The 16,680-nt window shown below is 35.7% G+C and overlaps 2 protein-coding genes across 2 annotated transcripts; one reads left to right on the top strand and one right to left on the bottom strand.

The window, feature by feature from the left end:
- Window positions 2,666-6,425, top strand: LOC109709541 (uncharacterized protein At1g27050). Its single transcript, XM_020231824.1, has 2 exons — window positions 2,666-3,134; window positions 5,982-6,425. The coding sequence occupies exons 1-2, from the start codon at window positions 2,715-2,717 to the stop codon at window positions 6,198-6,200; spliced, it is 639 nt and encodes a 212-aa protein (XP_020087413.1). The 5' UTR covers window positions 2,666-2,714; the 3' UTR covers window positions 6,201-6,425.
- LOC109708629 (LRR receptor-like serine/threonine-protein kinase FEI 2) lies at window positions 11,035-16,128 on the bottom strand. The gene is given in 13 exon segments (XM_020230434.1): window positions 11,035-11,414; window positions 11,615-11,748; window positions 11,991-12,245; window positions 12,651-12,983; window positions 13,393-13,584; window positions 13,692-13,758; window positions 13,953-14,043; window positions 14,136-14,207; window positions 14,294-14,365; window positions 14,464-14,535; window positions 15,340-15,411; window positions 15,705-15,840; window positions 15,941-16,128. Coding segments are annotated over 13 exon segments (1,806 nt in total). The 5' UTR covers window positions 16,029-16,128; the 3' UTR covers window positions 11,035-11,192.

Below are 16,680 nucleotides of genomic sequence, written 5' to 3' on the forward strand. Positions count from 1 at the left end.
GGCTATGGTGCTTGTAAAAGTACCAAGCACTTGGTGCTTGTAAATTTTTTACCGTTAGATTTCTACCTTTGATCATTTTTATCCGTTAGATTATACTATTCAACCAACCACCCACTCAACCCTAAGGGGCCACATTATCCCAACCGCACATCCTTTAATCCAAGGGCCGAATACTTACAAGCACCAATGACTTAGTACTTTTAAAAGCATAGGAGCTCAATTCATATATATATATATATATATATATATATGTATTATTGTTAATTTGTGGGTGATCATATTCTTCATTAACTGCTGCAGTTGAAACTGCAGCCAATTTGGATGTAGTTCCAACTACAGTATTTGGACCTTCTTGTGCAGTTGCAACTGCAGTAGTTGGACTCAACTGCACTAAATCAAACATAGGAATTGAGGTTGCACGCATTTGTAACTGCACTGCAGTTGCAAATGCGTGCAACCAAACAGCCCATTATAGACGAAGCGTGGAGCAGAGCGGGGGTGAGCGAATTTACTCTTTTGACCTTGTGGGCGGGGTAAATTTACGAACGATATTCCGGGCGCATCCGAATATCATGAGCCCTTCGGCTTGGAGGGTGTCGGAAGCCGTGTGATCGGGATCCGACGGTTGGTGAAGCGCGGGTTCACGCGATCGTGGATTCATTTCAACTTCGGGTTATACACTTTAACATCTTTTTTACAACAAAAAGGGGGCGTTTGGTTCCTCGTAAAAATGGTCAGAAAATTTTTTTTTCAGTTGAAAATTATTTTTCTAGCGTTTGGTTTGACGTTTTTTACAGATTCTATGGAAAAGCTTGCCTTTCGTTTTCCGCCAAGAATCGGCTGAAAACGAAAACTCACCATGGAAAAATCGCGGCTCATGTTTTCCTTGCATCGGGTCCACGAGCTCATGTAAGAGCTCGTGGACCGAGGTGAGTGGTCCACACTGGACCACTCACCTATATATATATNCAGGTTATACACTTTAACATCTCTTTTACAACGATAAGGGTAAATTTTTTGAATGCCCTCCTATAAAACTACTATCTCATCAACACCCCTACAAAGTTCAAAAATCACCAATACCCTTGTAACAACTAAAATTTTTCCCTTAAAATATATTCTCCATTGGTCCTATTAGTAAAAATTCATTCAAATTAAGTGGATTATATATAAAATTCAAATTTTACTCCCTACAAGATAAAATCATAGTAAAAAGTTGGCTTAAATTACAAAAAAATCTTCTTATAAATATTCATTTCTTTACTTTTTCTATCTAACTGTCAAAAGCCTATATTTTACCCTCAATATTTCAAATTGTTGCATTTAGCTCCCCTTCGTCATAATTTATACCAAAAATACATTTCAAAATTACAAAAATATACTAAAATTTATTTTTTAATATAAGAAATAAATATAATTTTGTCATTTTGTCCTCTCTATTAATATTGTACCCTCCTAAAAATATTTTTAAAATTTTAAGAAAATAAAATATAATTTTTTGAAAATCAGAAAGAAAAAAATAAAAAAATGAATATTTACAAGAAATTTTATGCTTTTTAGTTTAAAAACTTATATTAGATGTGCATATTTATAATTTTAAAATATAAACAAATAAAAATTATAGATTACACATTTAATAAAGAATTGAAATATTGTACTATAAACTGTAAAATAAAAAAATAAAACAACATATATTAATAAATTTTTTTCCCTAGTTGTAGTAGTTGAGGGTAAAATTGTTATTTTATCGAGCTCACTAGTGTTTAACTCTCTTTTACTAGATAAGGTGTACTAGTAATAAATTCATATATTTAGAGGAGTACGCACGATATTTTGATTTCTAAAGATATTCATGAAATTTTAAAATTTTAAAGTGGTATGTTTGAAATTATCTCTAATTTATAGCATTTTCCATTTATAAGACATTTGTCAATTTAATTTTTAAGTTAAGTTCTACAATATAATTTAATTAATTAAGTGATGGTATGATGATTGATAACATAAAAATAAAAATAAATAAATAAATAAATAAATAAATAAATATATATATATATATATATATATATATATATATATAAAGCAGGACTTGATTATAATAATATAAAATATTTGCGTCAAAAATTATATTAAATTATAAAAAAATTTTGTAAATATTCGCTTTTCGTTCTTTCTTCCGCAGTATCATAAACCTAAATTTTGTTCTTTTAAAATTTAAAAAATATTTTCAGAGGGTACGATTTTAATTGGGAGGGTAAAATGACAAAATTGCCGGCGAAATTGCCCTTACTTTTTTGTAAGAAAAAATTAATTTTTGAATAAATTTTTATTGTTTTGAAAAGTATTTTCTTCATAAATTATAAAAAAAATGAGCGAAATAGTAATGAAATCCTGACGAAGGGGAATTAAATGCAACAACTTAAAAATGTTGAGAGAGTAAAATATAAATTTTTAAAAGTTACGGAGGAAAAAGTAAATAATCGAGTATTTATAGGAGAATTTTTTATAATTTAGGCAAAAAATTATAATAGATTAAAATTGGAAAACCGAAGTATTATAATAGTTTTATAGTTTGCGGATCAAAAGTGTAATTTAGTCAAAACAGAAGTTGGTCGATGTAACAAAATAACTAAAGTTGAGGGGGGCTCCATACATTTTCACCTAAATAATTTGTGGCGACGTGGCCACGCCCCGCGGAGAGAGAAGCGGTAGCGGCGATGGCCCGAAACGAGAAGCGGAAGCGGGAGCGGGAGCGGGCCCTGTCAAACCCTCCAAACCCTACCCTTCCCATCTCCAGGCGCCTCCGCCGCCCCCTCCCCCTCGCTCCGGCGACCCCCGCGGCGGCGGAGGGGGTCGGCGGCGGCGGCGCCTCCTCCTCCTCCGCCGGCGCGCCGTCGGCCGCCGCCGCCTCCTCCTCCGCCGGCGCGCCGTCGGTGGTGATCGTCACGGGGATCCCCGGCGACTGCACGGTGCTGGAGCTCAAGTCCCGCCTCGAGATCTACGGGCCCGTCGCCCGCACCCGCGTCGACGCCGCCGATGGCGTGGGGTACGTCACCTTCCGCTCCGCCGCCGCCGCCGACGCCGCCGTCGCCGCCTCCCTCGACCCCGCCCGCGGCGTCGCCATCCGATCCAAGAAGGTTTCGTTCCCTATCCTCTCCCTCAATTCGGCTCTTTCTTTGATTTAGGGTTTAGTTTCTACCCTTCTAATTGAGATCTTGTGATTTTGGGCGGTGCTTTTTGAGAAAACCACCTCGAAATTGGTGGCAAAGGATCACCTCTGGTGCTCTATTTTCAAAGAAATTGATACATACCAAATGATCTAAAAAGGTCTCTTTCCTTTCCTCTTTTCTTGATTTAGGGTTTATTTTCTAGCCTACTAATTGCGATCTTTCTGAAATAAGGGAGGTTTTTAAGAAGCCACTTCGAAATTAGCGGTAAAGGGATCACCTTTGGTACTCTATTAAAAGAATTGGTAGATACCAAATGATCCTAGATGGGACTTATTTTTTTAATGTTTTAATCCTTTTTTTTTCTTTCCCTCTCTAGGGCATGAATCTGTTTTAGGTTTAGTTTTTACCCTGCTAATTGAGATCTGTTGAAAAGGGGAAATTTGGGAACTGATCATTTGGAGATTATTGGGGAAAAAAAGGCACCTTTCATACTCTGCTAAAATATTAGAAGCTGGATTTGGAACTTGAACCCATGTGATCATGAAAATAGAAGGCCTAATTTTTGTGTTTTGGATGATCTTAAGGTGGTTTGATTACAGTTTCAATGAAATTCAGCTATTGTTTGCAGCTTACAATTTGTGGTCAAGTGTAAATTCATAATGAATATATATACATGCAAATACTTATGAAAATCATTTATGATGAAGTTAAAATCGGTGTCCCCCGGATGTAAAAAAATTGAAGTTCGGTAATTACATGAATTTACTTTGATTCTAGTGAGCAATGGTGTAACTTGCTCCTTTCCAAAATGGGTGTCGAATACCAGCATACTTATGGCACAGGGTTTTCTGGACAATAAGCCACTGTAATGTAGTTAAGCTGCAAGTGGTCCTTTCATAATCTAAGCTAAAACGTTTGCCGTATGAAATGCTCTTACTTGCAGAGCTTGAGAATTGTTTGAAGTAGGTCTATTGCTCTTTACTGATTCTAGTTGTCAAAAGAGTGTACCATTACTGTAGGGATCAAATAAGAAGCCTCTCGGATGGCCAGCAGCGAATCTAGGAATGACAGAAATAAGAAACAACTGAAACATTAATGACGTATCATGCTACAGTGCAGTGAACACTTGGCAGCAGTTGAAAACTACTATTCTTCTTCCTGTTGAAACTACTGTGGAATCTTAGTGGCTGATTAAGATTTTTTAAAGGGGTCAATTTGCTGTAATGAGGAAACCTTATACGCAGAACAGTTCTAACAATCTCTTTAGTCAAATTGCTATAATAAGAAAGCCTGTTATGCTGAATAAGAATTCATTAATCTGTTTTGTAACTATGTCTTCAACTTTGTCTTGGTTGTTATCTATTAATTGAAACTCATCCATGGTCGCCAAAGAAGATTAATGCTTTGATCTACAATATTTGGATTTTTCTACATATAGACCACACATTTTTTTTCATAAAGATGACTATCGATGTTTGGATCATAGAATGGTAAATCTTTGTATATGGGTTGTTTGTTCAATAGATTGGTTTCAAAGGGATGCTGAACTTTTAGGCAGTGTTTGGCTCGGGATTTCTATTCTCAAGATAGATAAAACTATCCCTCGGAGGTATGTTTTTGTGTTAAACGAGGTTTGTTTTTGTGTTAAACCTATTGTGTTAAAGGGATAGTGGGAATTAGTTGGGATAGAGGCTTAGTTGTGGAAACAGCATAGTTCTATCATAAACTATGGAGTTGTTATTCCAGGGGATAGACTTGTCACGAATATAGTTCCCCATTTAATTCCATACTGGGATAGCGTATGCCACCATTTTACTTGGAGTTGTAGGAATATCTACCATTATCCCTACTCTATTCTCCAACCAAACAATGCCTTAGGCAGTATTTATTTGAGGATTTTTATGTCGAGGATAGTGAGAAATATCTCAAGGCAATGTTTGGTTGGAGAATAAAGTGGTGATTGTGGTAAATATCTCATTATCCTGGAGAATAAAGTGGTGATTGTGGTAAATATCTCATTATTCACCAGACACAATAGCACAAATGCTATCCCCACTTGGAATCAAAGGCCTATTTGGATGGCACAATAAGTTATCTTGGCTACAAGATGATTTATTTCATTTGTGAAAAATGACATAGAGGTTAAATATAGTATATTGTTGTTGACGTCTAAGCGTACTGCTTATATGTAGATTATTGCAGGCTCCTTGATTAAGCAGGAGGAATTAGAATAAAATATTCATGCACCCAAATAGACTTTGTGGAAGATATTCCCATAGCAAGTTTGTCTCAGGGGACAGCAATTCCATGGGATATGATGGAATTGTGCTATCCCTACGGCTAGTCTTTTATTCCAACTAATTTACATTATTCCGAGTTAAACACAATGAGGTTAGTATTATGAACACAAATCCTTATTAGGAATGTTTTTGCTAGTTTGAGAATAAAAATCCCTAGTTCAAACACCACCTAAATGTGTTTTGAATGGCGCACCCAGAGCATGTGACGTAATGGGAATCGGGTATTTTTCAATGGCGCACCAAGGATGGGAATTTGATTGCAAAATGTAAGCAAATACTAATTTTTTCCGAGTCAAGACTTCAAGGACTAACTCAGATCACTGCAGAGGTGTAGGGACTATCCATACATTTGATCGGATAAAAATCTGTCTTCTATTTTCTGCCCCAGATATCACATTCATAGCAGGGCTAGAATGTGCACAAAATTAAGTTTTACCAAACAGTTCAAACAAGTATGGAAACAATTTGACCACTGTGAGTTGACATTTTGGGCCTTTTTTTCCCCCCAATGTAGGTGTTTGTGGTGCGGGCAAGCGATCCTTTGCAACAATGGAAAACCGGAGTTGGGGCGTCTCCTTCCCTGTCGAAGCTTCTTCGGCGAGAAACGCCATTGAGCAAGCACGGACGGAGTAATAAGAAACTGAATCCAAACACGACTATTCCAAGCGAGCAAAGGGAGCCGGACTTGTCTTTCAAAGGAAGGGAAATAGTTGCATATGATGATCTCTTTTAAGTTTGAACTCTCTCTTGTTTATCAGGACTCCCTTTGGTTGCTGCATGGCCTTGTGTTATGTTTCTTAGCTCTAGGTATTGTCAACCAAATTTTTGGTGTAGTATTTTCATGTGTTTTTTATGTCCTTTAGATGTGTTAAGTAGAGATGTTGCTTGGATACTGTTGCTGTAAAAGTAATTAATATATGTGGTTAAAATGGTTGGTTAATTAAATGCTTTTAGTAAACCCCGCGAAGTGTCACTTTGGTACCTACAATTTTGTTGTTGTTTCGCCATAAAACACGCCGATAACTCAATATAGTAAAGTGATACAATTTACAAGCATAAAGTGCTACACTTTATGAATATGGAGTTAAAATACATCATATTAGTAGACACTAATTTTTATTTTACTCCCATGTGGTTCGTAAATTATATCAATTTACTATACTATTTACCGACAAGGTATCAAATAACACTTCTCAAGACACATTTGATAGAAAAAATTTTCATTTCTTCAGTTCCATGTATCTTACTTCTTCACCAGAATCGTCTCCGGTTAGTTCCGGTTTAATATCGACTTAAACCGCCTCTCGCTTTTATGTAAAAGTGAGATATTCGTACGCATGACATCCCTACTTTGTGCAACAGGAGAATCTAACAACTGCAGATGCAACAAATGCATGTCTTGGTTTTGTGCAATTAAGTTCCTTGGTACTGGTACTGCTGACCCGACATTGCATATCTGCACTTGCTGCTAGTACCTGTTCTCAGCTTTGGATTCCAAGAAGTGGACCAAAAACATGAGCCAAAGCAATTGAAAGAAGCCTTAGTAAAGTGTTAGTATTATTTCTTGGGAACTGGGTTCAATTGTTCCACCACCTTCTAAAAATACTTTCTCTTGAGTCTCTAAACATGACCATATGTGGTTTAAAATGTATCAAGTTAGTGTCATGTTGTTTTATTTTTATCTTTTCATCAATTTTTTCGTTAATATTTCGTTACATTATATATAAAAAAATTTCAGATGCCCCATCTAAGTTTATCGAATATTCACTTTAGTGCCCTTTAGTTTTAACTTTGTCACTAATTTAACGTAAAAAATTAGTGGAATAGAAAATAAAAAAATAAAAATAAAATCACGGGATACTAAATTGATACACTTTAAACCATAGGGTATTAAAGTAAGAAAGTGTGAAACTATATGGGTGGTATTTGAAGTTTTTTCAAAAAAAATTTCAGTGGGTAGTTGTTTCTGAACCACGCTTTATTGAGGAACCTCCAATTCGCTGTTATGTGTCAGTTTTATTTTCTATTTAAGAATTATAATTTTTCTTTTCACTAAGATACAAACTTTCATTTAAATTTTCGCATTAAAAAAGTACCTAACAAATTTTTGAACGGAGACAAAACTAACACATGACACCGGAGTTGTTGGGTTAATTGCACCACTAGCCCTGAAGTTTTGCCAAAGTTTCATTTCAGTCCTATTCTATGAAAGGAAGCTTAGTTTTTGTGTCAATTTGGCCTATTTCATCATCTGATGTGAAGCTTATGGATAGTAATTCAATATTTTCTGACAAAAAATTTGACATCAAAAATTTCTTTCCACCTGAAAAGAGTATTTGGTGTTGCAATGGGCTTTTATTCTAGAAAAGATCAGTAAAAATCAACATAAGATAACAAAATGGACCAATTTTGGTATATTTGTAAAAAGTTTAGAATGCTTTAAAAGTTCAATTTTGATAAAAATTTTGCGGCTACAAATACAATTTAACCCTTTTTTTTGCCAAATTGAAAGGAGACCCCTCAACTAAAGATTATTTTAAAATCAATCCTTGTACAATTTTTACTACCCTTTTTCAAGTCCTAGAAGTTTTCAAGGAGTGCTTTGGGAAGTCGTAATTTAGTAGAGCCTTTTTTCTCTGGTGTAGTGTGCAATTCTATTTTTATATTCCAAAATCATTCCCAAATTTTTAGATGTATTAAGGAACCCACAATTTCTTTTTTCTTTTAGATAGAGTTACATATATACCCCTCCGAAATTATTTATTTGCCAATGGTGAGTTGTAAATTTTGTAATTTCATGCCAACCCTTCAGAAACTCGCTTATTACATTTATCGCCTTGGAAAGCTTAATTTTCATATAGGTAAACTTGAAATTGATAGCTGATCTTTTGTTTTCTTTTCTTTTGTTTTTGTTTTTTTTTTAGATTGAGACCCCCTCAACTTTTCAATTTTGGAATTAACTAATTTTAGTTTGAAAAATTGGAAATTCACTCAAATTCGTTGGTGATTTCATAAAAAATTTAATAGCTTTAGTTATATTTTATTAAGAATAGTTAGACTAATTAATAATTGATAACTTATGGAGAGCCGTTAAATTTGATAAATTTTTTAGGTATAAAGGCTCAAATAAAGAATGTTGAGGATCGCGTCGTCTTTACACGAGTTTAGATTAAGATTAAGATTCTAATTTTCTTTCAACTTTTCACCTCACCCAGTTATAGAGTTGACAATCTAACTTATTGTTTACAAGTCAATTTATGTTCGACTCGTTAATAAACAAACTAAACACAGACTAAATTTTTCAGCTCGATATTTTAACGAGCCAGCTCGTGCTTGGCACGTTTAACAAACGAGTGAACACGAGCCGGCCTCAGATCGCTGGTTCGGCTAGTTGACAACCCTAGTCAAATTGGTAAAAGTGAGAATACATAGGTTCATCCTAATAAAAGAAGCATCATTTGTACACAATCATACCCCTGATANCATTGCATATCTGCACTTGCTGCTAGTACCTGTTCTCAGCTTTGGATTCCAAGAAGTGGACCAAAAACATGAGCCAAAGCAATTGAAAGAAGCCTTAGTAAAGTGTTAGTATTATTTCTTGGGAACTGGGTTCAATTGTTCCACCACCTTCTAAAAATACTTTCTCTTGAGTCTCTAAACATGACTGTCTGTGGTTTAAAATGTATCAAATTAGTGTCCTGTGGTTTTATTTTTATCTTTTCATCAATTTTTTCGTTAATATTTCGTTATATTATATATAAAAAAACTTCAGATGCCCCATCTACGTTTATCGAATATTCACTTTAGCGCCATTTAGTTTTAACTTTGTCACTAATTTAACGTAAAAAATTTGTGGAATAGAAAATAAAAAGATAAAAATAAAACCACGGGGCACTAAATTGATACACTTTAAACCACAGGGTACTAAAGTAAGAAAATGTAAAACTACAGGAGTGGTATTTGAAGTTTTTTCAAAAAAAATTTCAGTGGGCAGTTGTTTCTGAACCACGCTTTATGGAGGAACCTCCGATCCGCTGTTATGTGTCAGTTTTATTTTCTATTTAAGAATTATAATTTTACTTTTCTCTAATATACAAACTTTCATTTAAATTTTCGCATTAAAAAAGTACCTAACAAATTTTTGAACGGAGACAAAACTAACACGGGACACCGGAGTTGTTGGGTTAATTGCACCACTAGCCCTGAAGTTTTGCCAGAGTTTCATTTCAGTCCTATTCTATCTATTCTATGAAAGGAAGCTTAGTTTTTGTGTCAATTTGGCCTATTTCATCATCTGATGTGAAGTTTATGGATAGTAATTCAATATTTTCTGATAAAAAATTTGACATCAAAAATTTCTTTCCACCTGAAAAGAATATTTGGTGTTGCAATGGGCTTTTATTCTAGAAAAGATCAGTAAAATCAACATAAGATAACAAAATGGACCAATTTTGGTATATTTGTAAAAAGTTTAGAATGCTTTAAATTTGTTTTACAAGAATAGGATGCAAAGTTCAATTTTGATAAAAATTTTGCGGCTACAAATACAATTTAACCCTTTTTTTGCCAAATTGAAAGGAGACCCCTCAACTAAAGATTATTTTAAAATCAATCCTTGTACAATTTTTACTACTCTTTTTCAAGTCCTAGAAGTTTTCAAGGAGTCCTTTGGGGAGTCGTAATTTAGTAGAGCCTTTTTTCTCTGGTGAAGTGTGCAATTCTATTTTTATATTCCAAAATCATTCCCAAATTTTTAGATGTATCAAGGAACCCACAATTTCTTTTTTCTTTTAGATAGAGTTACATATATACCCCTCCAAAATTATTTATTTGCCAATGGTGAGTTGTAAAATTTGTAATTTCATGCCAACCCTTCAGAAACTCGCGTGTTACATTTATCGCCTTGGAAAGCTTAATTTTCATATAGGTAAACTTGAAATTGACAGCTGATCTTTTGTTTTTTTTTTCTTTTTAGATTGAGACCCCCTCAACTTTTCAATTTTGGAATTAACTAATTTTAGTTTGAAAAATTGGAAATTCACTCAAATTCGTTGGTGATTTCATAAAAAATTTAATAGCTTTAGTTATATTTTATTAAGAATAGTTAGACTAATTAATAATTGATAACTTATGGAGAGCCGTTAAATTTGATAAATTTTTTAGGTATAAAGGCTCAAATAAAGAATGTTGAGGATCGCGTCGTCTTTACACGAGTTTAGACTAAGATTAAGATTCTAATTTTCTTTCAACTTTTCACCTCACCCCGTTATAGAGCTGACAATCTAACTTATTGTTTACAAGTCAATTTATGTTCGACTCGTTAATAAACAAACTAAACACAGACTAAATTTTTCAGCTCGATATTTTAACGAGCCAGCTCGTGCTTGGCATGTTTAACAAACGAGTGAACACGAGCCGGCCTCAGATTGCTGGTGTTCGGCTAGTTGACAACCCTAGTCAAATTGGTAAAAGTGAGAATACATAGGTTCATCCTAATAAAAGAAGCATCATTTGTACACAATCATACCACCCCTGATAATACATATAGTAAAAACTAGAGGGGGTGAAAAAAAACACATTCCCAAAATTACAAAAATCCCAAGTTGGGATTAAAATAAGTGTTTTCAAGTTCATAAAGCAGTGTAATAGTTAATATATCTACAATATGCTACTCTCTTAGCTCTTAAAAAAAAAAGAAGAAGAAGAAATGTTCCTTCAAAGTTTAGATATCCAAGTGAGGTTCATAGAAATCATTCATGAAGGGTGACAAGATCTCCTCCTCCAGCATCTTCAGCACCCGACTCATCGCCGGCCGATCCTCGGGGCTCGCGGCCGTGCACATGGCGGCAATGTCGAGGATCGCTTCGACCGCCTCGGCCTCTACGCTTCCGCATCTCTCGTCGACGATTTCCTCGAGCCGGTGCTCTCCCGTCAACGTGTTCAGCTGCGACAATTTGAAAACCACATTTGGCGCAACAAAGTCATTAGTTCTCTTTTCTTTTTCTTTTTTTTTTCCTTTCCCTAATCACCGTAAGAGGGCTCGAACTGTAACGACTGAAAGATTGGGGACGCAAATTTAAGGGCCGTGTTGCAATTTAGTCGCGAATAAGAAAAGAATATAGAGAGGACTATGTAGTTACATACCCAGCCAACTATGTTCAAGCCTTTTTTGACAAATGAGGGGTCCGTAGGCCTCTTTCCGGTTACCAGCTCTAGCAAGAGAACCCCGAAACTGTACACATCCGACTTCTCGGTCGCGCGTCCGTTTTGTAGATATTCTGCCATATTTGGAGCGATTTGCAACGAGTCAAATTAGAGTTAACGGCATTTTCTAGTGAGAGGTATGGCGACGAGCAATCAATCGAAAACTTCAAATTAGAGCTTCTGGTTCTGGAATTGAGAAGCTCATTTTGGATTCTTATTGCAATTTGAAAATCATTCATGAATGAACCGCGATTGCCTGAATTTTCTAACATTTTAATATGAGAACTATAAGAAAGGCTCAAAATTACTACCGTACCTGGTGCGAGGTAACCGAAAGTACCGGCGACCACGGTGGTAACATGAGCATCTTCGTCCACGAGAAGCTTGGCGAGGCCAAAGTCCGACACGTGGGGCTCGAGGCTCATGTCGAGAAGTATATTGCTCGATTTGATGTCCCGGTGAACTATCGCGGGGGAGCAATCATGGTGCAAGTACGCCAGTCCTCGGGCAGAGCCAAGCGCGATCTTCATTCGCGCATTCCAATTCAGCGGCTGCTCTTCTTGGCCGCTCTCTGAAATTAAAGGTGCAACGTGAAAATTTTGCCGAAAACTTCGATAGTTGTATCACAGGAAAATTGAAACATAAGAATAATTTGTCGATAACTTAGAGAACTACCGAAGCGATGTTTTTTTTGAGAGATAGGTAACACGCTACCCGCTTCGTTTATTTCATTTAGAAATAAACTTAGCTGGAAATGTGAATCAACTAGGATTCGAACTTGGAACCTCGGGTACCAACCATCAAGCCCTTTGCCACTTGCTCTAGGGACAGTCTGTAACTACCGAAGCGATGTTATTCTTAGAGGAAGCGATGAGCACAAAATTGCATCTTATTACACATCCACCGCGTAAGTTACAAGATAAATTTCGCGTTTATAGGTAGTTCTTGGATAGAAAACAAAGTTGTAGGAGCTTACCATGAAGATATTGATCTAAACTCCCCAAGGCCACGTAATCGTAAATGAGAAGCTTCGCGGAGGGTAGCCTACAATAACCTCGCAAGTTGACGAGGTTGATGTGTTTGATGCTTCCTAGAATCTCGAGCTCCCTCTCGAAAATCTGATCGGACCCATCGTGGTTCCGATCGATCCTCTTTACGGCAAATACACTACTATCGTCCATCATCATCTTGTACACCGTACCGAACCCGCCAGACCCGACCACATCATCCTCGTCGAGCAATTCGAGCTGTTTGATTATCTCGCTTGATGTGTAGGGGAGGTTCCCATGAAAAGTCACAAGCTTAGCGCCTAATGAAAGACGAACCAAAATTAAATTAGAGAAGTTTTGAATATCTTGCAAAGTATGAATTTTCACATGTGCCGATTGAAAAGCTTTGGTTCCTCGGAAAAGCATGAAAACTGTTCCTAGAAACCAAACAGACGAAAAAAATACTTTTTCAGCTAGAAAACTATTTTCTGGAATATTTTTTGGGATACCGGACACCCCCACCTCTTTAGAAAATTTTCTTATAAAACCCGCTTTCGACTTTGAGTTGGCTGACTCGCCAACTTACAATAAGTATTTTTTTTTTTTGCACAAGAAACTGCACTTCTAAGGATATACATGAAAATAAAGATACGAGCGCTTGTAGTTAAATAGAATATTCGACATGATTATTTATGTAAGAGCACATTTAGTTCATATGTAGCTTATTACCGACATCATGAGCAAGCTGCTTATCCATTTTTACATATCTTCTGCCGAGACCACCACCCTTTCTCGCGAGCAAACATACCCAAAGGAACCCCAGAAGTGCTACGAATGCGAGGGCCATTGTCGACATCGAACCGATAATAATCCCGTTGAGAAAATGCGACGGTGTTTTTTCACTAGGGATCGATGAGATTCCTAAAGGTTTAATTGCACGAACGAAATTGAAACCTCAATTAGTAACACACAGATTCTTTTATTTTTATTTTGTGGTGAAATACTAGCATCTCATAATAGAAACCGACCTGGTGCTGTAAGCGACTCGGAGTGCGGCAGTACTGCAGGAAACCCTAGTCGATCGCGACATATTTTCTGAATTTGCGTTNATATATATATATATATATATATATATATATATATATATATATATATATATATATATATATATATATATATATATATATATATATATATATATATATATATATTTTTAAGATACTTTTGTACTAATTCCAGTTTAATTCACAAAGAAGTGACTAAGTTTTACAGGGAAGACGAGTGAGCACAGAGGGGGGGCCGACTTACGAGCTACTTCCGAGAGTTTTAAGCACTCCAACATTCGGGATCTCGCCAGAGAGGAAGTTGGTCGACAGGTTCCTGCGGCGAAACGCAAGAAAGTTAGATCACATTTACTAGCAAAATCAGTCAGCGCAAATAAACAAAATAGCAGGACCGATAGAACAGCTCACAGAAATCTCAAATGGGCGAGGCCGCCGATCGAGGGCGGTACCACCCCCCTCAGCAAATTACTCGACAAGTCCCTAAAATTTCAACACTAAGATCATCAACAAACCATCCAAATTAACTAACAAATAGAAAAAGGCCGATGGTTTCGGAAGCAACATACAGGATGGTTAGATGAGTGAGGTCCCCGATCTCGGGAGGGATACCGCCTTGAAGGTAATTAGCTCGCAAATAACTACAAAAGATAAAATTCATGGATGAATAATAAATGGAAATTTTAAAAATAAAAGTAAAAAAAAAAAAAGAGGAGAAAAATGTGAAATGAAGATATACATTGCTCTTAGCTCAGTACAGTTCTTGATCTCAGAAGGGATGGGCCCATGCAAGCTATTCTGATGAAGAGCCCTATCGCAAGACACAGATCGAAAACCAGGATAAATTAAGGTGAGATTTTGAGTTGTTAGAACCACATAAAAAACTGTAAAAACTAACAAAAAGGAAGGTCTTATAAAAATGAAACAAAATTATGTAATAAATGAGAAAAAAAACAACTATGTGGTGTGCATTCATAGAATCACAAGACACACATGAAAACTAGGAGAAAGATGAGATTTTGACATGTTAGAACTACATAAAAACAGTAAAAACTAACAAATAAAAAAAAAGTCCTTATAAAAATAAAACAAATATATGTAATAAATGAAGGAAGAAAAAAATTCATATAGTCACAAGACACACATAGAAAACCAGGATAAAGGTGAAATTTTGACCTGTTAAAATATATATAAAAACAGTGAAATCTAACAAATAAAAAAATCCTATGAAGATAAAACAAAATTATGTAGTAAATTTTTTTTTTAAAAAAAAACTATATGGTGTGCATTAATATAGAATCACAAGACACACATGGAAAACTAGGATAAAGATGAGATTTTGACCTGTTAAAAACCACATAAAAACAGTAAAAACTAATAAATAAAAAAGATCCTACAAAAATAAAACAAAAATATGTAATAAATGAAAAAAAAAAAGCTATATGTGTGCATTTATATAGTCACAAGACACACATAGAAAACTAGGATTAAAGGTGAGATTTTGACCTGTTAACAGTTCACACCACATAAAGAGTATAAAAACCAACTAAAACACAAAATAGAAATATGTAATAAATGTTAAAAAAACAAAAAACTATATGGTGTGCACTCATACAGTCTCTGGAGCCTCTGGAGCTTGCCAATGCTGGGAGAAATAATACCTCCAAGCTGCATATATGGCAGATTACTGCAACAAAATTACCAATCAATGAGAAAATAACAAAACTTAATGAAAATAACAAAAATTTAAAAAAAATATATAGGCCATTTTGAAATAGACCCCTCAACTTTTGTTTCCATCTATTAAATTAATGATTTTTTGCTAAAAATTAACAGTGATTCTGTTGAATTTAACTGTTGTAAACACTTTTCTTAAAAGTAAACTCCTGAGCACTTTTTCAACTTCAAAACAGCTATGTCAATAAACAAAAGTAAAGGGAGGTTTCCATTGATTAAAGAAAAAAAAAAAGAGTTACTCACATGGATTGGACTCTAAAATGAGGGAAAGAGCATGAAATCCCAATCCATCCACAGGGATGTGGGTCAGTTTCTCTCCAACTCCCCAGCATTTGCTTTGTGTCATTGAAACCATATTTTAGCTCCAGGAGCACCTCACCTGTATATACACATAACCACCAAAAATTTTTTTTAAAAAAAACACAAATATAATAGGAAAATATACAGTTAAAGAGTAAGGAGTGAGTAAATAAAAATACCATCTTGGTTCAAGGAGAGGGAAGGGGAGGAGAGGAGAGCCATGGAGAGAACACAAGCTAAGAGAGTTGAAGCACAGTAGTAGCCCATTTGAGGAGAGTGGTTTTTTTTGGTTGGGGATGGATGAGGAGTTTACGAGTAGCAGAGAAGAGAGAAGAGAGAGAGAGAGAGAGAGAGAGAGTAAAGAGATGAGAGAGGGTTGAGTGCAATGAATTATGGGGGAGTGTACTAATTATGAAGGGGCAACCGTGAGAGAGAGAGAGAGAGAGAGAGAGGGGGCAAAATTGGAAGAATCTATTGAGTGGACCTGGTTCACCATTTGCCGGTGTCTTGAAATATTTTTCTGCTTAGAAATTTAATAGACACGGTCTCCTGCAGTGAGTTCATTTAAGGGGGCGTTTGTTTTGCAGTATTGAAAAAAATTAAGGGTTTGTTTGGTTCATCCATTTTGGGTATGAAATGAAAATCGGTTTGATCAAATTCGATTAATTTTGTTTGGTTCGTATGAATCAGTTTGGGATTCCTATTCCGGACTGAAATGTGAATGGCCCATTAGTCTTCAACTTGATTCCGATCTTCTAGCCCGGATTGAGATTTCATTCCGGAAGCCCACTAAGTCCTCGAAGCCCATGTGACCATCTCACCCTCCTTCTCTTCACCCCTTTCTCATCAAAAAAAAAAAAAATCTATCCTCTCTCAAAACCCTATCCCTAACCCACATCAATAAAAATTTTTAAAAATA

Source organism: Ananas comosus, linkage group 4, assembly GCF_001540865.1.
Source record: "Ananas comosus cultivar F153 linkage group 4, ASM154086v1, whole genome shotgun sequence".
NCBI classification, from domain to species: Eukaryota; Viridiplantae; Streptophyta; class Magnoliopsida; order Poales; family Bromeliaceae; genus Ananas; species Ananas comosus.